The sequence below is a fragment of the Neofelis nebulosa genome, chromosome 12 (assembly GCF_028018385.1).
Source record: "Neofelis nebulosa isolate mNeoNeb1 chromosome 12, mNeoNeb1.pri, whole genome shotgun sequence".
In the NCBI taxonomy this organism is placed as follows: domain Eukaryota; kingdom Metazoa; phylum Chordata; class Mammalia; order Carnivora; family Felidae; genus Neofelis; species Neofelis nebulosa.
Genome location: NC_080793.1, coordinates 23960562 through 23987651, shown reverse-complemented (window position 1 = coordinate 23987651; position 27090 = coordinate 23960562). Strand labels below are relative to the sequence as shown.

Here is a 27090-nt window from a genome sequence, read left to right as displayed (position 1 = left end):
GCAGCCGAGTTCCAGCTGGGAATCCTTGAAATCTCTCTTGGCACACGTATCAAGCAGTTTCAAAGCCTGAGGCTGCTGCTGCTGCTCCCATTTGCTGGCTTGCTTCCTCTCGGCTCTGCCCTCACGGTTACCAGACTCAGAACAGCCCAGAGCCTCACCTTTGCCCAGGGTTCACGCCAACATCACAGAACCGCAAGGATTAGGAGCAGAAAGGAAGTGAATTTTGAGGGTTCGCCTGGCTTGGGTGTCTCATTTCTCAGCCCAGAAAACTGAGACCCAGAAAAGAAACCCGGCCTTGCAAAAGTCACGTAGCAGCAGGTGCATGGTTTCAAAGACCACCGGTTTCTGCCTCCCGTTTGCTGTCACACTTCCCAGGTTCCCCCCTGAACTGCCCACTGTGCCTCCCAGGGCAGAGCTCTGCTCTCCGGGTGGGATTCGTGAATTCCAGCCGGAGCTCTGTTCTTGACCAGCTGTGTGACCCTAGGGAGGGCTTGGCTGCACGGGCTGGGGCGTGCCCCTCTTTGGACTGGATGAGAAGCCTCACCTTGCCGTTGGTGGAGGAATAAACAGAGAAGATATGACTGGCACCCAGTAGGGGTGCAACAGATATTTGCTGAATGATGGCTTAGCAGCGTCGATCTCCTGCAGACACCAGGCCCTGGGCCCTCACAAACTGCACTCTGTTCCTCAGCCAACCAGGACCAAGTTTCAAAATGGCTTTGTTCTCCCCAGTGCCAGACACCGTCAGAGACTGAAAATTTTTCCCTCTGCCTCGGAGTATAAAGCGCTTTTCTAGAGTACCCAACTGTGGCTTTGCCACACAGTCTTCCTAAACTCCATCCGATTTTTGCAACCAGAAGGAGGGGTGTGTGTGTGCGTAAGTGTACATATGCGTGTGCACAAGTGTGATTGCATGCGTGTGCATGCATGTGTGCGCGTGTGTGACTGAATGTGTGCATGTGTATTCACTTCCTGGAGCTGCCATCACAAAATACCACAAACTGTATGGCTTAAGCAACAGGAATTTACTGTCTCGTAGTCCTGGACACGGGAAGTGCGAAAGGTGGCAGCGTGGTTCCTTTTGAGGACGGTAGGGAAGGGTTTCCCAAGCCCCTCTCCTTGGCTTATGGGTGACTGCCTTGTCTCTTGTATCTTCACGTGGTCTCTCTTCTAGGTATGTCTCTGTCTAAGTCTCTTTTTATAAGGGTACTAGTATATTAGATTAGGGCCCACCCTAATGATCATGTGACTTGATTACTTCTGTAAGACCCTGTCTCCAAAGAAGGTCACATTTTGAGGTACTGTGTGTTAGGACTTATACCTAGGAAGTTGGGTTCCATCCCATAACAGTGAGTGTGTGTGTGTGTGTGTGTGTGTGTGTGTGTGTGTGTGTGTAATGAAACATAGCATCTCAGACTCCAGTCAGAAGCATGCCTGCTATTTATGGGGCACCTAGCTGGCCCAGTTGGTAGAGCATGTGACTCTTGATCTCAGGGTTGTAAGTTCAAGCCCTGTATTGGGTATAGAGATTACTCAAAATCTTAAAAAAAAAAAAAAAAGAGAGAGAGAGAGAGAGAGAAACATGCCTACAAATTAGATAATAGTACTTTATTATTATTTTTTCTTCTTTATTTTATTTTATTTTTTAAAGTTTATTTATTTATTTGTTTTTAATAATCTCTACACCCAAGGTGGGGCTCAAACTCACAACCTCAAGCTCAAGAGTCACATGCTCCACCGACAGAGCCAGCCAGGTACCGCTAGATCATAGTACTTTAAGAGCACATATCATTCTCTTTTTTGTGAACAGGGAAGATTTAAAACAACTATTTTTTATAAACCTCCTCATGGAAGCAGAGGGGGCAGATGTGATGATGTCGAAGGTCCTAGGTACCACTCTTGCCTCATGGCTTGAAAACGTGTCTTCGTGGAAGGCCCTCGTCTGCTTTGTCACTCTCTAGCAGAGCAATGCCACCCTTGGTGTGTAATTTCCCCACCTCGTTTTTACTTTAGACTGTCAAGTAGCGTCTTGAAATACCTCTGACTGTACCAAAGAACATTCCAATTATTCCAAAGGGTACACAAATTCAGAGTTTCCACACTATTCCCTGATGAGTTGGTATCACCGAGTTAGCCCTTGAGAAACTCCTGGATATTTCTAAATAAGTTTCTGCATATTATAGGTGTTGTTTAGATGTTGTAAATAGTTGTATAGTATACGTTTAGCTTTTCTTCCAAAAGACTCTGCCTGAGCTCCATCCACTCTGATTATTCTTTCCTTGACTTATATTCTCGAGAAGGTCCAGGGAGGTCTGCTTCGCTGGCCAACCCGCAGACCACTGGGGAGTCCGGCCACCAACTCGGGGCTGCCCGCCTGATTTACCAGGAGAAACGGCTCCCAAACTGCTCCTGAACTTGCTGGCTGTGCAGGACCATGCTTGGCGTTTGCTGTCCTCTCCCTGTAAATATCCATTCTCTCTGTCTTCTCCAAAATGAATCCTTCACAGCCGCTCAGGGACCTGCATTCTGACTGACTTTCTCAGCCAGCCCCTGAGTTAAGCCAATTGTTCTTCTAGGTCAACCTAAGTCTGGGGACCAGGTGGATAGAACCTGGGGGCAGTGTTGGGGGCCAGTCTGAATACCTGGGCAGGGGGACTTACATCATCACTCATTAGCTTTAGTGTGTAATGCTGGGAGTCTGATTCTGTGGTACAGAGCAGGGGGGTGTTGGTGACACTTGTGTCCACCCGAGGTACGTAGGGATCTGGTTTTTTGGCTGTCCTTGTTTGGTGGCAGAAGATACTGGTTACCTCTGAGAAAACGGAGCCACTTCCCCCAGACACATCTTGAAGTAACAACACTCATCCCAGACTTCAAATTCCTCTGTCCTACTTCAGCGTGAGAGACCGTGTAACCCTTTAAAATCTATCTTCCAAAGACCATTGAAGGACATAAAAAGTACTTGTGAGATAAACTTCTGAAGTTAAAAAGTGTTGGCCACAAAATTGCATGTAGTGTCTGGTCTCCACTATATTAAATACATATTTCTAAAAAGAAGACTAACTGGGACGCAATAAAATATTAACTGTTTTCCTCTGAGTGGAAGGAAGATGAATAATTTGTATTTTCCAAATTTTCTACAGTGAGCGTTTGTTACTTTACAGACACACAGGCACATATATCTACTCTAAATCTATTTACAGTGTTATGTATATTATATATAATATTATATATGTATTGTATTTATAGTATATATAATTTTACTGGATCTTTGGGATCTTTCAGATTTTTTGCTACCTCAGCATCGCCAGGATATTAATTCCCTGCTTGCCCGAGGCCGGTCTCTGACTTTCTAAGAAGACAGTGGTAACTGGTTCCGATGTACAGGGTGGAGCTCCTGGGGCCCTCTGAGCACCTGGGGAGAAGGCTGGGGTTGCCTCTGGCCGGTGCCTGCCCTCCAGGCTCGGCCTCTAGGGAGGGGCCAAGGTTCTCTGAAGGAGGTTAAAGCCCTTCTTTGTGTGAATGGCCTTTTAGGGAGCAGAGGGAGGGGCGGCTGTGACATCACAGGCTTCAGTCAGGAGGCTCGGAAGGAATTTGTCCTGCTTGAGCCAGTGCGCAGGAATCCGTCTGGAAAAAGAGGCAGTTCCGACTGGGGACGTTTGAGACACGCACTGTGGGCAGGGTAAGCCGAGTCTGCTGACCTATCTTACTGTCCTTTTCTTTTCTAATCTGGAAGGAACGGGTTCCTTCCCGGGGCCCGTCCTGGTGGAGGGGGACTCAGAGTCGGGACTGTAGGGCTGTGCTGCGGAGTCCTTTCCCTCTAGAGGCAGAGTGGGCAGCTGAGCTCCAACTGGCGACTTGCTTCTCTTGGAAATCTCGTCAACCCCCCCCCCCCCAGCTCGCAAGTTAAATGGCAGAGAGGAAGCGCGGCACCAGGCGTCCAGTGCGTGCAAAGATGCACACATGTGGCACACGAGGCCGGGACGATGGTGCGTGAGGGTGTCTGCGAAAGAGGACCTGTGTGTCTGTCCTTGTCCGGAGTAGAAGCAAGTGACCCAGTGACTCTGGTAACTGGTTTTCTAGTTAACGCCTTGTATTTATTTGGTCTGTAACGAGGCCGAGCTGTGGGACCCGCCACGTTCACGGAGTGACTCCGGGCTTTCTGGGGAATGTGTGTGCCCGTGTCCTGTAGGAGCCCAGGGAGTGGGAAGAGAACCTCATCAGCTCCGTTCGTGTGCACAGTGTCATCTGTGGACAAAGGGTTAAGCTCAGAGGCTTCTGGCACCGTTTCCTCTTTTCTCTTGGCTCTCTGCCTCAACATAGTGGATTTGTGCTGGGTCCACAGTGGTGCTCAGCTTTTGCTCTCTGCCATTAGTGGTTGGCCAGGCAAGAACCCAAGATCCTGAACTATTTTAAAACCAAGAGGGACACAGCTGAGTTATAAAGAACTAAAGCCGGACTTGCTTTTGCTTTCGGCAGAATTAGTTACCCTAGAAATTTCTGGCTGCAGGAGCCAGAGTTCCCTCTGAGGCCTTGATGTTGGTTTATTCTGGAGGTGGGGACTGCCCTGTAAAATCGTCTCATGGAGAAAAGGGCCTCTGGGGAGAAGAGCATCTGAGGACTCCTTGACAGAGCTTGGAGTTTGTTGCATTGAGGAGGAAGTGAAGCTTGACCTTCTTGGAGCAGAAACGAAGCATCTTTCCTCAGTTGGGGCAACCCTAAAGCCTCCCAGCCGTTCCCAGTCACTCCTGTGGGGAGTGGATCTCCAGGCAGCTGAAAGAAACAAACCTTTCACCAGTTGCTATAGAAAAGGAAACAGCTTCCTTCCTCCCTCCAACCCCCCTGGCTCCCCACCCCCATCTTCAGTTGCTTTCACAGAAAGCCCAAGCTGTAAATGTGTTAATCAAACGACACCTTGACATATTCCAGATGTGCAGCCTGACATCTGAGCGGGTGACTTTGGAGCTGGGTTAAGGGGATACTATTAATAGGGCAGGCTGTGGTCTCGGGGAGACTCCATGACGTTATAAATTGAACACTTTCCTTCAACAGAAGTGTGAGCCAAGACGTAGTTTGTTTCCAGTGAAGGAAGGTTCTAGAAGTATTTTCATCCCATCTTCAAGCCCGTATCTATACTCTAAGGCTGTATCTGTACTCTAAGCCAGAGAGATAGCAGGGTGGTGATGCCATAGAAGCTCTCAGCAAGAAAGGCTGGGACTGTAAGAGCAGGAACATCTTTTTAGAACTGTCCCAGTCATATTTAGCTGTAACGCTTCACGGCAGGAGGTCCAAGAGCCATTGTTAGTGTTAGCTCCCTGGATCAGGGGTCAGAGCGTTTAACCCTGAGTCCGCCTGGTCTGACTTTAGCCTGCAACTGCCCAGGAGTGCTCAGGGTCTTTAAGTCTCGCATGTTTCCATCAACCAGGAAGGGAGCCTTCTCAGGGAGTGATGAGGCTTCTGGCTTCCCACCGTCAACCCAGGCCCCTGGTCCTCTAGGCCGGAAGAAGCGCTGCGAGGGGGCAGAAGAGGAAAGGCCTTTGGACTGGAATATGGCCCAGGCTATCACCTCTCCCCTCCTCTTCCTGGCCGAAGCCTGAAGCCAAACCAAGGAAGGAAGCAAGGCATTCTCAGACATTCCCATTCTCTGCTCCCTCACAAGGCTGGGTGGAAAGGGACTACTCAGAGGCCCTCCACACTTTCTCCGGCCTGCCCCCAGCTTGCCATCTTCAACAGGGAGGGTCTGAGGAGCTGCAGGCCAGCTGCTGAGGAATTTGGGCACTCCCAGTTTTCTTCATAAACTCTTTCTAGCCAGCCCGGTGTGTGCTGTTGTACAGGGCTGGGATTTTCTTCTGACTTAGCACTTCTTTTGCCTCGTACTTTTTTCTCTTTTTGGAGATTTCCTTGGAAATCTCTGCCTCCTAGGCTGTATGCTCCTTGCTGCAGAGTAGGGACCACCCCAGAGCTCAGGGGACCCCACCCCACCAGGGCCCTGCCCAAAGCTTACCACTCAGCAGGTTCCCAGGGCATGCTTATCCTCATAGGAATGCACTTTGACCTCTTCAGCCTCTGGGCTCCCCTCCCACACTCCTGAAGTTCCCTCAGCTTAGGGAGTCCCTCTGCCCCAGATCTCCAGACCTTAGCTCCAGTCTGGTCCCTCCAACTCTGATAAAGTTCAGGAGAGTAATGTGGACATCTTTGCAGCCTCCATGAGCCGGGTTGCATCCCTTCCTTCCATTTATCTTTGTGATAGAAATAACAGCCAGGAAGTTGAGTCCTGTAAGAAGCATTTTAGATGGTTCCACCACATGGACCACAGAACCAGTTCTCTGCTGTGAGAGCAATTGCGCCCTGTGTACTCAAAACTCAACTTAAGAAAAAAGAGAAAGGGTAAGAAGGGAAAACGGAGATGCTCTCTGGTTTCACAGCTATGCGGAAGTTTTATTTTATAGCCACGCCTCTGTTCCCTGGCCAAGAATGAGTTTGTATTTTTGGTGGAACTTAAAAATAACTGGATTAAAGGATCAGGTCACCTATTACCTGGGGAAAAGTCTTTCTAATTTAAATAGCATGGCCTTAGTAGGAAGTAATCTGGGTTATTCAGAGTAGGAAGCTGGTTGTGCAGCCTGCGGCTGATGTTTGAGTGATTTGGGTCACACCAGGCATTTAGGCTAGGAGCCTGGGAGGTCACAGCTGGTAACAGGCTGTGTCAAGAGGTAACAGCCTGAGGGTGGTGGGGAGGTGGGTGGGGAAGCTGTGAATACATTTGAGTAGAAGTTACAGCTTCCTGCTTGTCCTTGTAGCAAAGGACACCTTTTTGGTAACCCCCTGGTCCCAGCCATATCTGCTAAGGAAAACGTACCTCCTTCAAGTTCTTTCAGCTCATGATATGCCCAGCAGCAGATGCAAGGAAGAGAGAGCACACTGGCGTCCATCACCCCAGCTGGGCAGCTGTCAGGACCCTGATGTGTTTTCTGGGCAAATTACACAGTCTTCTAGAATCTCGCCTGTGCTGTTGACTCTGTGGTGTTGGGAAGGAGTCACAGCCTTTTTATGCATGGTGTCTATTGCAATGTCTGGGATGTGGGATATTAATATTTTGCCCCTGGGTTGTCGTGGAGGAAGCAGAGGACTCTCCTCAGAGGCCAGCTGGAATGGTAAAATTCCCAGACCGTGCAGGAAGTCAGCACCCTCATTTCTAACTAGGGGGCCTACAGGGAGAGCAAAAGAAAGGAAGCTGAAACTAAGTCTCCAGGAAGTCTGTCTCAGTTCCTTTCTGAATAAATGGTGGGGAGGGGTCTCTGACTTCTGAAGCCAAATTGCGTGTCTCCCATCACTTCTAGAGATACAGGTGTGCAAACGGTCAACCAGAAAGCCAAGTGAATACTCTTTAAAAATCTATCCACCTTTCTTAACATAGCCCTAATCATTTTGGAAGCCTGCTGTCACTGAGAACACTTTTTGAAGTATTAGGAGAGAATTCGGAAGAACTGGCCTTCAAATCCTGTCTTTGCCACTTCCTAGCCAGGTGATCTTGGGAAAAATCTTTCAATTTCTCTAAACCTCATATTCTAAAGTTTTAAAACTAAAGTTTTGCATACAAAAGGGCCTTGTTGCAAGTATCAGCCCAGATCGTGTATGTTTGTGTACTATGAGCAGAGTGTGTCCGCAGTAAAATGGAGATGTGATGGGGCACCTGGGTGGCTCAGTCGGTTGAGCATCTGACTCCTGATCTTAGCTCAGGTCACGATCTCACAGTTTGTGCGTTCGAACTTCGCACTGGGCTTCATGCTGAAGCCTGCTTGGGATTCTCTCTCTCCCTCTCTCTCTGCCCCTCCCCCATTCTCTCTGTCTCTCCAAATAAATAAACTTTAAAAAAATGGAGATGTGACACTCACAGTGTGCCCACCAAACAGGCTCATTGTGCTGCCTCATTCACTTTTACATCTGTGCAGCTAGTAATGTATTGGCAATGGTCCAGGTTCTGTTCAGGCCAATGTGTGACCCCTCCTCTGCTTCCGATGTGACTGGAAAAGATTAGGGAGGTTAGAGATGCCTTAGGTCTGACTTCTAGCCTTGCCTCGGCCTTTCCCCTGTAATTGCCTCATGTGGATTTCTTCTCAAAATGAAAACTTCCCCATCACGCCCTGCTCCTCCCCACAAAAAGTCAACCAGCTCCCAGAGAGAATTTAATAATGGTCATTTACACTTCCGTGTAAAATTGCTTAATAATAAGGAACATTTGCATTAAACACTTCGCGGTATACATAGTACTTTTAAACACATTATCTACTCTAATTCCCGAAACAGATTTGAGAGATCTTGTTACAAGTCCTGCTTACAAAGGAGTTACAGTCTGCCAAGGAAGGAGAGTCCCATGATTGTCTTGCATAGGGTCTGGCAGAACTTTCATAGGCGATCCCGGGCACCACCCATATTGTAAACTAACCCGTACTAATTTGTTTTGCATAACTATTAAACACGTTTTGGTAAATAGCGGCAGCTTGAGACACAACCTGGCTACCGGGTTATAATAAAAGCACGTCTTGCACTGAGTTCTGGCACCCATACAGACGTTTATTAAGCAACCCTTTGTAAAAGTAGGCATAAAACCTACTGTCTGTAACCTCAAAGAAATCCCAGCTCCTGAAGATTCTAGATGCTCCAGCCCCACCTTGCATGAAGACAGGTTTTACAAGGCAGGATTCCCTTACCCTATAGGGGTTAATAAACCATTAAAGTCCTCTGAACCTAAAGGCAGAGAAAGAGCCATTTAGCTTTTAGGCTCAAAGCACCATCCCTAAGGGTGTACGAGCCCCCTTCCCCTGCCCTGCTCACTCTGTCTGGAAATCTATTTCGGGAAAGGACAGAGAACATCTCTAATCCGCAAATTTGAACACTACCAACTTCACCAGATTTCCAGTTTTTATCATGCTAATTGGCAAGCCACTAATTTCACTGATGAAAACCCATTTCTCACCTTAATGATGCCAGTTGGCAATGCCTCAGGGGGCCGTGGGGGTTAAAGAGAGCCAAACTACCCAGGAAGGAAGCCATCGATGGAGCTTGGAATTTCTGATTAGGTCCTGGTTGACCACTCCTAGAGTGTATATTCCCAGTGAGGTTGGCTCTCTGCTTCTGAATGTAATTTAAACTAATTTCAAACACACACATACAGCTGTATTATATTGTCTCTGCCCACATCTTCTAAAGTGAATAGTAGACATCCTGACCAGCTATTAGCTGTTTGGGGAAGCCAGTAGGCTGGCAGGTATTATGTGTCCTGCTCTGCCAGGCCTCCGCCTGGAGGGTTCGCAGGGGCAGTCCAAAGAGGGTGCCCCTTAGCACCCTTTGAAAATCCAGTTTGCTCGGTTTTGTTTCTGTTTTTGTTCTGTTTTGCACTGAGGCACAGTTGATTTCAGAAGGACTTCCCAGTCCCCTTGATGAGTGTGTACTTTATCTGAATCCGGAATCAGGTTCACCTTATCTGAAGCATAGGGAAAAGTCTAGTCTTTTTAATCTTCGAAGGGAGCAATGAGCATTTGTTGGTTTGAGCAAGACATTATTTAATGACACCAAGTCCAGATTCCTGCCACTTCTGTTTACCTGGTGTAGTTTACAGGTGGCTTTGATTGTATCAGGCCATCTTGCATGAAAGTAAATTCCTCCAGTTGAGAACAGAACTCAGGAATTTGCTCCTTTGTTATAACTGTTGCCTAACTTTCCAAAAACTCAGGATCTCTGAGGCATGGTTGTGAATCAGTAAGTCAGGGTTATCTCTTTAATTACTTCTACCTTGATTAGGGTGTAGAGCTGCTACTCTCTGAAGTACATGGAACAGAGTGTCAAGAAAAATGTTCTGAATTTATGGAAAGAAGTGGGAGGAGCCCCCTTGTAACGGGAAGGAGAGAGAGCCGCTTTCCTGTTTACACCCTCCAGTGCCTAGATTTTTTACACAAGTGTATTGGAACGGAATCATGTCTCAGTACATTGGGACTCCAAACTCTGACTTTTAATCAGTAATCAGCATTTGTAAAATCTTAGTTTGACCCATCATAGAAGATATTCAAGGAATGAGACTCATCATTTCTGACGAAAAGCTAATGGTAGTCTTTTTGACATTGCGAAAATGTATTGTCACAAGCTGTTCTCAGACTTTGAAAGTTTTGAATTGGAACACTTGCTACTTCAGAAAGTGTGCCTTGAAAAGGGTTGGTATACTTTTTAAGTTCCGAGAGAGAACAAAACGCTGGCAGAGCATCTCCTAGCTCATTGTCCGGTGCTTGAATGGACGTACCCAGGAGAAAGAGACAGCGTGCTCTTGGGCAATGCTGTGGAGGGGGTTCAGGACCTTCTATCCCTGTGATTAGCAACAGGAGAGAACTATAGGCAAGTTTTTCACTCCTCCTGACAAGACGAAATAAACTCCAAAAGAGACTTAGGGCTTCCTAGGAAGTCCAATTTTTGTTAAGAAAAAAAGTGTCTCCTGGAGCTTATTGTTACTGCTAATCTCATTATGACCCCACAAAATAAGCTTCCTGCATGTTTAATGAATGGATTAATGACCAAATGAGCTATAGAATGAATTATTTGCCTTTTAAATTCCTTTAATGCTATGCCACCCTCTTTCCTCTTATGCCAACTACTCTAAAATACTTTATGGTCAATAGGGCAGTGATTTTCAACCATTTTTCAGTTCCAGCAACTTCCTACCATTTTCCTATCTTCCCTCCTCCGCCCCCAGAAGCCAAAAAGGATACAGGAAAAGCTCTCCTTATTCCCATAAAGACTGTTAGCAGTAAATCATTGACTAAATGAAGCTGGGGTGGGAGACTCACAGATAATCTGTCTCTCACTGTAGCAGTGCCTTGTGTCTCTTTTTGTTGGTCTCTTTATTCCAGTAATAGCTTTCCATAGAGTGGGCTAATTTTGACGTAGGTTTATTTGAAATTGAATGGCAGCCAGTAAGTGGCAGGCATTCAAATTTTCTGTAATTCTTAGGGTGCCTGGGTGGCTCAGTCGGTTAAGCATACCCCTCTTGATTTCAGCTCAGGTCATGATCTCCTGGTCATGAGATCAAGCCCCGAGTCAGGCTTGGTGCAGAGCACAGAGCCTGCTTGGGACTCTCTTTCCCTGCCCCTCCCCCACTCATTCTTTCTTTCTCTCTCTCAATAAATAAATAAAACTTAATATTTTTTCTGTCATTCTTAACGGCATAGATATTACTGGCGATTGCCTTGCCAAAAGAAAGTCTAGTTAATGTTTTTAAAAGGCAGTAAAAATGTCTTTGACATGACTCTTGATGTCATTCTAAAAATAAAAGAACCATTAGCTAATAATGGTAAAAAAATAAAATAAAATAAAATAAAATAAAATAAAGATATTAGCATTATAAATATTAATGGTATTAAAGGACCAGATTTGGACAAAGACCAGAACTAGACTGGAAGTTCATCCAAGACCAGAAGGTATTGACAAAAGAATCATTGTTACCTATTCCTAAAGAAGGAACATATATTACTTGATTGATTTAAGTCTACAGGAGAAAGTAAAAAATGAAGAGTGAAAGAAACCACCTGTTCATGGGTGACCTTCCAGCTCATGGATGACCTTCTAGGTCATGGATGACCATGAGTGTTTTCAGCATTCTGACAGAAGTGCAGAGCATGTAGGGTAAACTCCCATGCTGTTTAAGTCTCATGAACAAATCCATAATTATGAACCTTCCTTGGAAGTGTTTTGAAATGAATCTCCTGAGAATCATCCTGAGGTGGTATTTTAATATTATGTTCTAAGAGTTTAAAATTGTTCACAACCGATGCAAATGAAAATGGTACCATCGTGCAGTTTTGCATTGTACTATGTAATACGAGGCATACTCTAGACTCAAGAGAGGAAGACAAACCTGACCAAGGTGTCACTGAAATTCTTAAGGGACACTCAAATTAAGCTTACAATTTACCACTGAATTTTCTGAGATAAACCAGAATCCTTGGGTATGAAAAAAAATTCCTCCTAGAATTTGAAAATTAATTTTACTAATGCCAAAAAAGAAATCACATGGGATTGCTGAAAATATAGGATTTATTTCAAAACATTAAAAAGATGTGGTTTTTCTTATTTAACAATAAGATTGGAGCTATCACATATAGTACATTTTAGGAACTGGAGAATTGCCGCTGGCTACGAACTTTTCAAAGCAGCCCTCACTCCTTAACTAAGGAGTGTTGTTTTGATGTAGTCCCAGAGAACAGAACTATACAGTCAGTGGCTTTGGTTACGGTGTTTATAATGTACGTGATCGATTAAGAGCCATTGCACTGGGGCCCTGTAGCTGTTAAGGAGCCATTGAAGGAATCTACTGTTTTCCAGTATTTTCTCTTGGAAAATTTTTCCAGGTAGTTTCTTGTCTCCAGAAATATTGCATTACATATGGCAGAGGATTTCAATAAAAATCGCTGATGCCAAAGGACCATCTTTCTCTACTTGGGGACGCACGAATAGTCCTATTACATTTCTGCAGTAGTTTGCTATTAAGATATTTTATTAAATTCTGGTACAATTCCTGTATAATCTTTTCTACTTTAGAAGATATTTGAGCAATGTCTTCAAATGATCTGAATCTTAATTTACTTTTAAATTTAAGAATGGGACTGACATTTATTGAACGTTCTCTGGACCCCCAGTAAACAAAGCAGAATCTGTAACATCGAGAGGTTTATGAATGAATTACCACAGCAAAATGAATATGCGAAGAATTATTAGAAGAGAAATCTCTGTTCCAAAGAACTTGTCATTGCTTCAGTTTTTCTTCCAGTGAGTTACCAGTTAATTTCTCAGGGTTCGCCTCCATAAGAGATTTAATAGCTAACCCTGACCTTTGTTGTCTCTTTATTTCAGAAGCCTCCCCAGCTTTCTGAGGATGATGTCCGGCTAAAAAACGAGAGAGACAATTGCAGCGTCGGCCCCCTGGAGCCTGCAACCAGCTCCCTTCCCCCAGATCACAAAAACATGGAAATTGAAGTCTCTGTTGCAGAATGTAAAAGTGTTCCTGGAATCACCTCTACCCCACCTTCCATGGACCACCCCTCCCCTTTCTACTCACCCCCCCACAATGGCCTCCTCGCTGATCACCATGAATCTCTGGATAATGATGTGGCCAGAGAGATCCGCTATCTAGACGAGGTGCTGGAGGCCAGCTGCTGCGATTCTGCTGTGGACGGAACTTACAACGGCACGTCGTCCCCAGAGCCTGGAGCAGTCGTCGTGGCGAGCAGTCGAAGCCCACCTGCCCACGCAGCCATCCAGCCAGAACTCACGGAGAGGGCAGCGGGCAGACAGGCCCCTCCTCACATCGAGTTCAGCACAAGCAACTCTGACGCCATGGCAGAGGGTGGAAAAGCCAACGGCCACTCGCCTGACCAGCCCCAAGATCTGCTGGGGGACGGCCTCCAGGCACCCGCGAGCCCCAGCTCCTCCACCGGCTCACGGTGCTCGGGCCGTGACGGGGAGCTCACGCTCACCACACTGAAGAAGGAGGCCAAGTTTGAGCTGCGTGCCTTCCATGAGGACAAGAAGCCCTCCAAGCTCTTTGAGGACGACGAGAACGAGAAGGAGCAATTCTGTGTCAGAAAAGTGAGGCCTTCGGAAGAGATGCTGGAGCTGGAAAAGGAAAGGAGAGAACTCATCCGGAGCCAGGCCGTGAAAAAGAATCCTGGCATCGCGGCAAAATGGTGGAATCCTCCCCAGGAAAAAACCATCGAGGAGCAGCTGGACGAGGAGCATCTGGAGTCGCACAAAAAGTACAAGGAGCGCAAGGAGAGGAGGGCGCAGCAGGAACAGCTGCTCACGCAACAGCAGCAGCCGCCCCCAGCCCAGCTCTGCGCGGCCCCTGTGGCCTCACGTGACCAGGCCAGCGCGGCAGAAAACGTAAAGGAGGACATCGTCACAGAGCAGATAGACTTCTCTGCTGCTCGCAAACAGTTCCAGCGCATGGAGAGTTCCAGGCAAACAGTGGCCAAGGGCCAGAGTACACCTAGGCTCTTCTCTATCAAGCCCTTTTATAGGCCTCTGGGGTCAATCAACTCAGACAAGCCACTGACCATCTCGAGACCAGCTTCCGTCGGGGGCCTTCCAGAAGACAGTGGTGCATCAGCAGCCAAGGGGCAGCAGAAAGCCAGCTGTGCCCTGGAGAGTCAGCCTGCGGGGGGAAGCCAGGGCAGCACAGCTCCTCAGGGGAGGGAAGGGCCCTACAGTGAGCCTTCCAAACGTGGGCCCTTATCCAAACTGTGGGCAGAGGATGGGGAGTTTACCAGTGCCCGGGCCGTCCTCACTGTGGTCAAGGATGACGACCCTGGGATCTTGGATCAGTTTTCAAGGTCAGTCAATGTCTCTTTGACCCAAGAGGAGCTTGACTCTGGTTTGGATGAATTGTCAGTGAGGTCCCAGGATACCACTGTCCTGGAGACCCTGTCCAACGATTTTAGCATGGACAACATCAGTGACAGTGGGGCCTCCAATGAGACAACCAATGCCCTCCAGGAGAATTCACTGGCTGATTTTTCTCTGCCCCAGACTCCACAAACTGACAACCCTTCAGAGGGCCGAGGAGAAGGCGTCTCCAAGTCCTTTAGCGATCACGGTTTCTATTCCCCTTCATCCACACTGGGAGACTCTCCATCGGTTGATGACCCCTTGGAGTATCAGGCTGGTCTCCTGGTGCAGAATGCCATTCAACAAGCCATAGCCGAGCAAGTGGATAGATCTGTGTCCGAAACCAGCAAGGGTGGGACAGAACAGCAGGGACCTGGAACAAGTCTAGAGGAAGCTGGCACTGGGGCTCCCAGTTCAGAGAAGCCTCAGAGCATGTTTGAGCCGCCTCAGGTGTCTTCTCCTGTTCAAGAGAAGAGGGAGGTATTACCAAAGATTCTGCCTGCTGAAGACCGGGCACTCAGGGAAAGGGGGCCCTCCCAGCCACTGCCAGCCATACAGCCCAGTGGCCCAATAAACATGGAGGAGACCAGACCGGAAGGGAGCTATTTCAGCAAGTACTCAGAGGCAGCTGAGCTGAGGAGCACAGCCTCGCTCCTGGCCACTCAAGAGTCCGATGTGATGGTTGGACCCTTCAAGCTGAGGTCAAGGAAGCAGCGGACTTTGTCCATGATCGAAGAAGAGATCCGAGCAGCTCAAGAAAGGGAAGAGGAACTGAAGAGGCAGAGGCAAGTCTTGCAGAATACCCAGAGCCCCAGGGCAAAGAACGCCCAATCGCTGCCCTCCCGAACATCATGCTACAAAACCGCTCCAGGTAAGTGAAGTGCGCACCAGAGACAGACGCCGTGGGAATCGGTTGATTCCAGCTTATGTGTTTCTTTGTGGAGCCTCCTCTGGGTGTGGCTAGAATTAGTGTCGGGGGCACTGACACAAGGGTTTTTGTACCCAGGGACATGCAACTGGAGTCAGAAGAACCCTGGGCCTGGACGGTGTGCCATTTCCCAGAGGATTCAATGGCTCCTCTCCCATCGTTCTGTTCCGGGTTTGGTTTAGTAGAGAATTGTTCTCTTCTGTTTGAAAGGGCTGCCTCTGGCTGAGGGAGGGGCAGTGTGTCAGAGTGAGCCCATGTGTGGACTGTGTTGGAGTCGGTAGGTTGACCCTTAGCATCTGTAGTTAAATCGAACCCATCTGATTTGGACGACGTGCTCTACTAACGCCGTCTGAGTGCCAGGTTCTTTCCTAGCAATGGCAGTCATGACCCAGGGTTGCGGATCGACCATAGATGTTTTTGTCCCTCTTCTGTACGATTGGATTGGTCTTCCTTTTAGTCATCACGGTGCCATTTCTTTGGAATCAGGGGTGGTCTCATTCATTCTTATCCTATGACACATTTGGAGAAATTGAGTGACTCTTTGTAAAGGCAGGTCTTTAGTCCCCTCCCATTGCCTGGGCAGTCCCTTTGTATACTTTGTGTAAATGGCTGGTGTTAAGTATGGTGGTAATGTCGCTACCATTATGGACAACAGCGTGACCAGTAGTTTTTGTTTCCCATTTGGATATGATGGCAATCAGAGATCTGCACGTCCTGCTGCAGAGAAGTGCTACTCAAAATGTGATCTGGGCTAGTCCACGGACTGTTCGTTACCGGTCCATGCTGAGAATAAGTACAGACATTGAGAGCAAGCATTTGAAAATTCTTGTCGCAATTTGGCATTGTCCTCAAATCCAAGTGTGGAGTTTTGTGCTTTTTTTTAAAGTATTGGTTCATAGTGGACTGAGGGGTAACTTCTTTCACTGGAGACTATCTAAAAAGCATTACCCTAACATATAATTGTTGGCGTTTGACTTGGTTTATCCAGATCTTATTCCCATCTTGACACTTGGCTTCCGTCAAATCTACAGTGACTCAAGGTAACTCTTTTGATTATTAATTTTTAAATTTTGAAACAGTCTCAACCTTAAGTTCCCAAGTACAGTGCAAATATCTCTTATTATGAACCATTTGAGAATAAATTGCCAACATGATCTCCGTCATCCCCAATTTTATAGAATATGCCTCATTCTGGATTTGTCTATGCTTTCACATGAGTACATGTAGGTTATGCATCTTGGTAGGACTACCACAAAAATGATGTTATTTCTTCTCACTGTGTCCAATCAGGGACAGATGTTGACTTTTTTTTCATATAATATCTTGGATCACCTGATTGAGGGAGTGTCTTATAAGGTTCTAGAGTAAAATTACTTTGTCCTTTGTAATTAATAAATATTCTGGGGCCTCTGGGTGACTCAGTCAGTTAAGTGTTCGACTTCAGCTCAGGTCACACTCTCATGGTTCATGAGTTCAAGCCCCGTGTCGGGCTCTGTGCTAACGGCTCGGAGCCTGGAGCCTGCTTCAGAGTCTGTGTCTCCTTCTCTCTCTGCCCCTCCCCTGCTTGTCCTCTGTCTCTCTCTCAATAAACAAACAAACAAACAAACATGGGATGCCTGGGTGGCTCAGTTGTTTAAGTGTCCGACTTTGGCTCAGGTCATGATGTCCTGGTTTGTGGGTTCAAGCCCTGCATTGGGCTCTGTGCTGACAGCTCAGATCCCGGAGCCTGCTTTGGATTCTGTGTCTCCCTCTCTCTCTGCCCCTACTCGCTTCGTGCTTTCTCTCTCTCTCTCTCTCTCTCTCTCTCTCTCTCTCTCTCAAGAATAAATAAACATTAAGATTTTTTAAAATAATAAATAAATAATAAACATTAAATATTCTGTACAGTTAGTTTGGCACTATGTAATCTTTATCCTACTTCTCATCAAACTTTAAATCTATTCATGTATCTATTTATGTAAGTGTGGTCTTGTGGGTTCCTATTATATTCAGTGGGTTATAATCCATTTCTGTTAGTTTTATTCTTAATTTGTGTAGATATAGTTTATGGGAGCCCTTTCAAGTTAACTTCATGTCCTTTTGACATGGTCTCATTATCCTATGGAAACGTCCTCACTTTCTGACACCACAATATGTTCCAGTCTCATCTGATACTTTCCTAACCCTGAAATCAGCCATTTCTTCAAATAGCACTAATTCCTGTTAGTGGAGAATGGAATTTAGAAATCAAAATCTGGGTGATTGGTGTGCTCATTGTTATTAGATTGTTTGTCCCTGTTCCCAGGCACTCTCAAAGAACAGAATTAGAGAATATATACACATTCTGTCTGTCTGTCTGCCTGTCTGTCTATCCACCTACCTACCTACCTATCTTGAAAACCATGAGCTCACCCTGATTCCTTTAACTCTAATCTAATACCACAGGGCTCATATTCTCCCCATATTTGTAACCTCCTTGTTGACAAGATACCCGGTTCAAATACCCTTGGTGTATTTATTGTTTGAGCAATCCTCTCCTTGCCTTATGTAACCAGTCTCCTATTTTCCTTACCCAACTTGGGTTCCAATACCCTGTGCTAGGTCACCTCTGTCCCCCACCCACCTGCTGTGGCTCCAGCACAGCACTCTGGGCCACTGTGGTATCCTACCCTCAACTGCAGACACCATCTTGTAGAGCTCCTCCCCAGTGGCTTTTGGACTAAATTGTTCATGAAGGAAAGAAAGAGAGGGGAAAGAGGAAAAGCCTGGTGACTTTCTTGATATGTTTTTTAATTCCTACAGGTCACAGGGCAGTGGCCAGCTAAGTGAGGCAAAGAAAACTTGCAAGGGAGGATTTTTTGTGTGTGTGCTTAATAGTGACCAGTTGGCTTTTCCCAAAGATCCTTAGTTGTCAAGTTCATTTCAAATTCTTGTGGGCTAGCTTGGCACAGAGATGCCAATGGGCATTCTGCATGGTATCCTAGAAAAAGGTTTTATACCACTTGAATTCAGCCCAATCTGAGGAGCCTACTTCATGTATAAGTGACTGTAAAGGGCCTGCACAAGAGCCCAAAGTCTGGCAGAGGAAGGTTCTTCAGGCATCTCATCAACTTCTGCTCACATAGGAGGTGGATACCATGGCTCTCCTGTCAGTTATAGCTGGCTCTACCTACCTAACCCTCCCTTTATGTTATTTATTATAGAACCTTCCTGCAAGTGCGTGTGCTCAGTGGGTATTTTCATTTTTCTTCACTCCACTTTTTTTGTTTTGTTTTGTTTTTAAGTAGGCTCCATGCCCAGTGTGGAGCCCAATGCAGGGCTTCAACTCATGACCCTGAAATCAAGACCTGAGCTGAGATCAAGAGTCAGATGCTTAACTGACTGAGGCACCCAGATGCCCTTTACTCCTCTTCTTAATTGAGCCTCCCACCATATTGTTCCCTTCCTTTATTTCTCCCATGTGAACAAGATTAAAAACATTTCAACACTTTCCTCTGTTCCCTGACCTGCTGCAGTCTTTTGATCTTCCCCACCAGGCTTAAAATAAGACAGGGTTCTAGTGTTTTCCCTCAGCATCCCAGCAGCCCAGGACTACTTTTCCCAGCACTTCCCTCTAATGTCCTCCCCTATATCCCATTCCATAGGATTGATTCTGCCACTTTGGTAAGATGGTAATCCATCCATGCAAGTCTGCATACTGCAGCTGTCTAATTATTGTACTGAACACAGTTGTGAAAATGATGCGTGTGCACCTCATTCCTTCATGTTTATCTCTAGAACATTTAAAGTAGGTGGCAGGGCTTCCCAGAATTATGACATGGATTGAAAGGAACCGAATGAAAAATGTGATTTTCTTTCTCTCCATGCCTGGTAATGTTTGGAGTGTTGCTTGGCTAGCCAGCCTCTAAGTTCGTAATCAAGGAGGAGGCTGACACATCGCTCTGAGCAGCCAAACTGGACGATTCATGGCCAGGGTTAGAACTGTTGGCTCCAACTTTGGTTTGGTGAATGGAGATGTTGCTAAGTTCCTATTGTGCTACTCCACATGTCCCACCAGTAGAGGTGACTCAGCTGGTCTGTTGCGTGACCCAGCGTGATGATTTGATATCAAGTGATGAAAAATATAATTTTTAACTTCTCCTCCGGTGGAAATCATGTTGATGACATGCTGGATTCCTAAAACCTAAGGCAAGGAGAATCCACTGAGAGCCAAGATGCAATAGGGAAAGAGAAATCTACTAATTCTCTCTAACCATTCCCCGGGTGTTGCAAAGATAAACTTGTTTTTGCTTTTAGTTTCCCTTCCTTTCAAAGATGGAGAAAGATATTTTTTAAATGATACTGTCATTTTCAAAACACAGTTATTAGGAAAATTATTTTGGAAATTTTATCTTGTCGGCTCTTAGGAGATTTTAAAGGAAGAAGTTCCACTTAAATAGGATCTGTGTGACTTTTGCTCAGACAGAGGTGAGCAAGGCAGATGCAGTTCCTGCCCTTAGGGAACTTACAGCTCAGTAAGAGAAACTTACTTCAGACAAACATGGCGATTTCATGGCAGAGAAGCATGAAAATCTGTAAGAGCACAGATCAAGGAAGATCACCTCACTGGGGGTATAAGGGAAGTCTTCCTTTCTTAGGAAACTACTATCCAAGCTTTGAACTGAAGGAGTAAAGTTGGGTTCAGGGGGTAGGGGCAATCGTTCCAGTGAGAAGGAAGGGCACCAAGGAAGGCCCAAAAGGAAAAGAAACTTGGTATGTTTGAGGTACTTAAATAAGGTTAGAGTGGATTAAAGGAAGAGATTTAAAACAAAATGAAAGAGTTGGTTTAAAGCCAGACAACAAAGAGCTGCCTTCATCCATGAATTGATGGAAAGAGCTGCCTTCATCCATGAATTGATGGAAGAAAAGTCTTTCCACTTTAATGAGTCCATTCCACCAGCTTCTGTTGAGCTCTTCCTCAGCATAAGAACTTCTGAAGGCATGTTGCCATGCAGTTGACAAAGGCTGTGTGTCGTGTGGGAGGCCATATTCCCAAGAGTGAACACACGTGTGCCTTCTGTTGATGGCACTCAGAAGTAGAGAAGAAAAGAAGCATTCCAGCAGGTGCACTAGCCTAACACACCCCTGAGGATCAAGTTTGGGAGGAAAACCCAAACATTTTATTGAAGTTAAAATTCAGATCTTTCCAAATGTCTTTTCATATTAAGGCTGTCAACAGTTCTCACTTTAGTGCCTGGTGTCTATTATTGGATATCCTGGTTTCACTTCCAAATTCTAGGCATGACAGAGAAACCTAGTTAGTTAGGTGATGATTACTTTGGTTTTTCAAAATAGTATCCATTTTCATGCCAGATGTTGAACTGATCTACCAAGTCAGATAAGTTGCCCAGTGGGACATTATGGGGAGTGGTAAAGGAGAAGGTGTGGATATTGAGTTCCATAACTTGGAGCATCTGCTCATGTTTTTAATATGTGGAAAGATGTGATAGTTACATATCTTATAAAGATAAAATTTCCAACGAGTTTCAGCTTCAACTGTCAGTTTGAATTAAGGTTGCACAGGAGGTGATCATTACATTCTTATAAAGATTATTGGCTGGGTCTTTTTTTCTCTCTCCTCTATTATCTTCAAATATCATGAAAAAAAGTCCTAGACAGAAAAAAAAAATTATGTCAGCATAATATTCATGAAAGAGAGCTTGGTGGCTTATTCCATGCTAAAGTAGTCTTCACTGGGGATGCCCTCTTTGCTCCATAGTAGAAGACCATGTGTTGGCAACTGGTAGAAAAATTCTGTCACAGGCCCAGGTGACAGAGGGCTCTCCTTCAGGAGTATACAGTGTTTCCCTTTCGCACAGGCAGGCACAGGTTATATAACCTGTAGGGGTCCAGCTGGCTGTGTGACAGTACTAAAGCTTAACGTGGAGCACCTTGCAGAGCATTATCTCTACTACCATATTTCCTGAACATTCTCTGGTGACAGAAGCCTAATCGTGGTAGCTACAAGTTACCTTAAAGCTGTGCACCATACTAGTGACTTCACACACATTTTCTCATTTTTCCTTTTCTCATTTATTCCTCCCAACAGTCTTCTGAGATGTAACACAAATTATCCAAACCCTTGAGGCCAGATCTATTCAGAATTTTTCTGATTTAAGAAAAGCCATAATGTGTATATACTATTATTTATAAAAGCATTGCAATGCATATGCTATTACGTAACCACCACGCCCCGCCCCGCCCCAGACAGGGTCCTGAGCTACCCCCATCACCGCATTAGACTTCTGCTATAAAACTGAAGAGGAGTTAGTTTCATCAAGTGGGATCGTTACATCAAGAAGGACTTCATGCCTGGTCTCGTGAGGTTTGCTGCCAAGTAAGTTATGACAAAGCTGGCTTTTTAGAGCTTGTTTGGATTTTCAAATTGGACATAAGAGGTCATGGGCCTATACTATTATTCCCCTTTCAAAGAATTAATACCAGAGTCCAGAGAGATTAAGTAACCTGCCAAGGTCACTCAGCCAGGTAGTGGCAGAACCAGGTTCAAACCCTGGCTCATCTGATTCCGAAGTCCGTATTCTTTCTATACCCTTTCTTAGCCACCCCTGAACCTGCCCCTCTGCCCTGGAGGTCTACAAGGTATGTAGTAACAGCTCCCCTCTCCAGCCTACAGTGATTGAGCTCAGTCTCCCCCCGACCCTCTCCCAGTCTCCGGTCTGACCCCTGCATTGTCTTGGGTCCTTCCTACCCCCTGCTCTTTGGACCCATTCTAGCTCTGAAATCCCCTGCTCATCACGGTCTGGGCAAATGAGTTTGCTCCCAGAGGCCACGAGACAGTGCTACCCTAGTGACCCAGAATGGGTCCTTTGTGCTTTCAGAACTTAACCCCAGTGCTCCAAATTACAATAGGCAAAACTGCTGGTGGTGTCCAAAAGAGCTGAGCAGAGGGCAGAGGGGACCAGCATGGTCCGGGTGAGCTATCTAGCCCAATGGCTCCTGTGAGTTCTTTCTGAAAGTTGGTTTACCAGAAAGAAGCTCATTCATTCCAGACACAGGTCTATTCCCTGAAATCTTTGGAAGAATTAGGTACTTAAATGAGGACTCAATCTCTTAGTTTGAGAACATGCAGGAATAAGTGTTCACTCCATTAGCTGAACATGTTTGGTGGTGGGTTGGGGCCAAAGCCAAATACATTAGTTTACTGGTGGTCATTGAACACCGCGACTGCTTTCTGCTGTTCTCTTTGCTCATGATTGATCCTTCTACCTGGGACCAGAAGTTCCTTGTGTTTTATTTATCTTCAAATTGATTTATTTATTTACCCAGCAGATATGCTCATTTTTAAAAAACACATGCCATTTGGGAAGGAATTGTCAAGAAAAGGTTAGACCAAAGAAGTGTTTGGCAAAGGGTGAATGTATGTGGTGAAATCAGGACTTCTCAAATCCCAGAATTCAAACTTCTCTTTGGGCATTGTCCCCCAAGGTTTGGAAGGGGCAACTGCTGAGGCTAAGCCTATCAGCCCCGCTCCCAAGAAGGTAGGGACTCCAGTCTTTCTCCCATGAAGAACCCGCGGCTCTGGCTTCTGGGAACACCAGAAGGGGACACCACAGGGCATCTGTGTCGCCTACTCTTTACCCCTGTGTGTGGCTACTCCATGCTCCAAGTTAGGAGAGCATGGTATGTAGTAAAAAAAAAATCAAACTCCACCACGTGCCAAAAAAGATGTAATCTTGAGCTAAGAAAGAAAAGATGAATCAAAGGACCTAATTCTTGTAAAAATCCCTGCTCTACCCCTCGTAAGAAATGTGAGCTAATCAAAGCCAGGCGTGGGAGCAGGATGTCCCCTGTGACTGCAGGAGTCCAGTCAGGATATGACTGTGTCTCTTAACCAGCCATGCTGCTATTCCCTCAGGAGACTGGCATTTCACATCCATCTGATCTTTGTGAATAAGCTACTACTTACGGGGTGGAGAGCTAGGGGCAGTGGGTGGGGAGTGTACCAAAGAGCGCATATTAGATTTCATGTAATGGTATTTTATTTCTCATGACGTTCAATGTAACCGTCAAAAGTTTCCCAAAACCTGTGTGCATCCAACCTCACAGGTATTCCCAGTCTGTCTGTATTTCTCAAATAGAAATTCATACCTTATGTAAAAAAAACTGGTCAAGGAAACTTAGGTGCCTAAATGTCACAGTCACTTCTCTGGATTTATATTTGAAGTTCAGATCCCGACTCCCCTGCTTGCTTAACTGTGTGACTGGCTTACTTCACCTGTGTAAGCCTCAGTCTCCTCACCAGTAAGACAGGAATAAGATCATACTGACCTCAGTGCCCAGTACCCAAGAAGAGTTACTCTTTTGTTGTTACTAGAGTTACTGTTATGTCTTAAGACAAGAGCTAGAAAACCTTACAGAATTATGTAGGAGTTGTTCTTCTACAGCTGCTGAAATAAATGTCAAAACCTGCATTATAAAATCGCTTTCTGTTCCTAGTTGGTGTATTTTCGTATTTACTTCATTAAAATTTAAAATCTCACTTACAAAACCTGAGTTCAGGAATTCGTTTTCAATAGTCAGCTGTGATTTCAAAAAACAAAGTGTACTGGGGCACAGTGAAATTGCGAGTCCATAAAAATGTTTCCTTTCTCTTTCCCTTTGGGGGGATAGAAATCATCACACAGTCAGACCCACCATGTTGGTAGAAATGCGTTTAACAAAAAGAGCTTGGTGGGGGAACTGCTATTTGCCGTGATTTTCATTCTTTCTGTTTTAATTTTCTTTTTCTTTTTTGGTCTTGAAACTGTGCTTCACCTAGAGAAGCAGAGCACTTTCCTTCTAGAGGTTTCACCTTCCAGTCCTGTTCATTGAGGATGACCCAATATCAGCAGCTCATCCAACACCCCGATCTTTAAGGAATAATATTTGGAAATTTCTCAGACTTGTTTCACCGGGCCAGGGGTATTTCTCATGTCCGAGCTAGTCTTACGATCTGAAGATTCATGTCATTGCATTTCAAAACCCTGCGACTTTCAGGAAAAGAGATAAAAGGACCAGGGACCAGCTTTTGGTGTGTGGGTCACAGCTGGAACCCCACAATCACCTGCTCCCCGGATCTGACAGGAAGGATATTCCCTTTTACTGGGAGGAAATGAAGTTGAAAATACAAGTCTGAGCTCATTTCTTTCTGGCGACTTGTGAGTCATCTTAGATGTTTGCAATCTTATCGCCATGCTGCGTGAAGAAAGGAGGTCATTGAAGGAGGCCTGGCCAAGGCATGGCATCTGGTGGGCGTCTTTGTTCGGTTCAGTTTGGTTTTTAAGTAAGAGTGGGTGATGGCTTTTTCTTTTCTTTTGAGAAATGTAGAAACAAAGGATCTTTGATTTAAGAACTCAGACACCATATATGTGGAGTGTAATGGTCACCAAAATCACAGTGTTTGGCCAAAATAATTTTCTAAACTTTTGGAAGCCACATCCTTGGCTTGCTAGAAGTTAGCCTTGTTCCTACGGAAGAAGGGTCCGGCTGTCTGGGATGGTAACGGCTGTGCTTCCAGCCTGTGCCACCTTCGCTCAGGTTCCTTGTCAGGGAGCAACCGTGGTTCTTCTCTCTGATGCCTCCTCCCCTGGGCAGCACAGCCTGTCACAGATGCCCAGGGGAAATCCTTCTTGCCTAGAAAATTCAGAAGTGTAGCCAAGGCCTGGCTTTCTCTCTGTGGACCAGAACGGGATTTAATTATTTATGATTAAATAAGCAGGAAACACAAATTTGTGTTTTCTAGTTTTCCATTCATGATGGGTGGGGGGGGGGGGGCGCTGACAGCATTTACTAATTTGGAGTGAAATTTAGCTGCCCCCTCTGCTCCTTAGTCCACCTTGCAGACCACGGCCTGGAATGCCGCTGTCACAGACGTGAGCAGGGCTCACCAGAGGCCCTGGTTGGGGGCGGGTGTCAGCTCCTCTGGGTGTGTGCTATCTGGCGAGATACAAAGGCTTGCGGATTGCCTAGTCCATGAAGCAGCTTTATCTACTTTTCTTGGCATGGCTAATAACGTTTAAAAGATTTTTTTTCTGGTTTGTTTTATATTTTTTAATTAATTCATGCTTTTAATTAATTCATTGGAAAACAAGGAATAAAGATAAAAATAAAAGTAATTCCTAATCCTAACTGCTACCTGCCTAGGTTTCTCCATGCACATACGTGCATAGAAGGTAATATTGGGCTTATATTTGTATTCATTTCCTATCACTGCTGTAACAAATCGCCACAAATAAAGGGGCTTAAAACAACACAAATTTATTATCTTACAGCTCTAGAGGTCAGAAGTTTGTAGTGTGTCAGCTATGGATTGAATTGTGTCCCCTCTAAATTCATATGCTGACAACGTGGATGGAATTAGAATGTATTATGCTAAGTGAAATACAGTCAGAGAAAGACAGATATCATATGATTTCACTCATATATGGAATTTAGAAACAAAACACATGAACATGGGGAACGGAAGGAAAAAATAAGACAAATACGGAGGCAAACCGTAAGAGACTCTTAAATACAGAGAACAAACTGAGGGTTGCTGGAAGGGAGGTAGGCAGGGGATGGGCTAACTAGGCGATAGTACTAAGGAGAGCACTTGTTGGGATGAGCACTGGGTGTTATATGTAAGTGATGAATCACTACATTGTGCTCCTGAAACTATCATCACACTATATGTTAACTAACTTGGATTTAAATAAAATTTAAAATAGAAATAGAAAAAAATTAAGTTAAAAGAAATTCATATGTTGAGCCCTAACCCCCAATGGAGATGGGCACTTTGTGAGAGGTAATTAGGGTTAGGTGAGGTCATAAGGGTGGGGCCCTTGTGATAGAATTAGTGCCCTTCTAAGAAAAGACACCAGAGATCTAGATCTCTCCCTGTCTCTGCCATGTGAGGACCCAGTGAGAGGTGGCCATCTGCAAAATAGGGAGACGGTTCTCACCACAACCCAACCATGCTGGCACCCAGAGCTCAGACTCCCAGCCTCTAGAACTGTGAGAAAATACATTTCTGTTGGGCAAGCCACCCAATCCATGGCATTTTGTTATGGCTGCTTAAGCAGACTAAGATAGTGTCTGCCTGGGCCAAAATCAAGGTGTTAGTAGGGCTGTGTTCTTTCCGGAGACTCTAGGGCTCCGTCCCTTTCCCTAGAGGCTGCCTGCGTTTCTTGGCTCACGGCCCCTTCCGCCCTCTTCACTGCTGGCAGTGTGGCACCTTCAAGTCTCCGTTTCTCTGACCCACCTGGACCTACATGGTTACACCAAGCCCAACTGGATAATTCACGATAGTCTTCCCCACGCAGAGCTTTTAACTGCATCATGTCTGCAATGTCCTTTTGCCAGGAAAGCAGCGTCTTTGCAGGTTTTAGGGATTAGGATGTTAAGCATCCTAGCGGAGGCTATTCTTCTTCCTGCCACAGGACTGTTCATCTTATATGGAGTGAGGTTTTACCAGATGCCGTGCATGCACTTGTGTTTTCTTTCACACAGCTAATAACTGGTGAACCAGGATTTGAACCCCAGCAGTCTGGCTGCAGAATCTGCATTCTTAAACCCCTGCAATCTCTCTCTTTTTTTTTTTTTCTTAAAACATTTTGAGGGGCGCCTGGGTGGCGCAGTCGGTTAAGCGTCCGACTTCAGCCAGGTCACGATCTCGCGGTCCGTGAGTTCGAGCCCCGCGTCAGGCTCTGGGCTGATGGCTCGGAGCCTGGAGCCTG

The 27090-nt window shown here is 45.7% G+C and overlaps 1 protein-coding gene across 12 annotated transcripts in view; it reads left to right on the top strand.

Annotated features, from left to right (window-relative positions):
* PALM2AKAP2 (PALM2 and AKAP2 fusion) overlaps positions 1-27090 on the top strand; it is a 484510-nt gene that overhangs the window by 436178 nt on the left and 21242 nt on the right. For 11 of the 12 annotated variants that reach the window (XM_058694604.1, XM_058694609.1, XM_058694605.1 and 8 more), the window contains one exon: positions 12898-15301. In XM_058694604.1, coding sequence (XP_058550587.1) covers positions 12898-15301 — 2404 coding nt within the window. Of the gene's footprint in view, positions 1-12897; positions 15302-16346; positions 16399-27090 lie in introns of all 12 variants that reach the window. The other variant, XM_058694606.1, reaches the window with a different exon arrangement.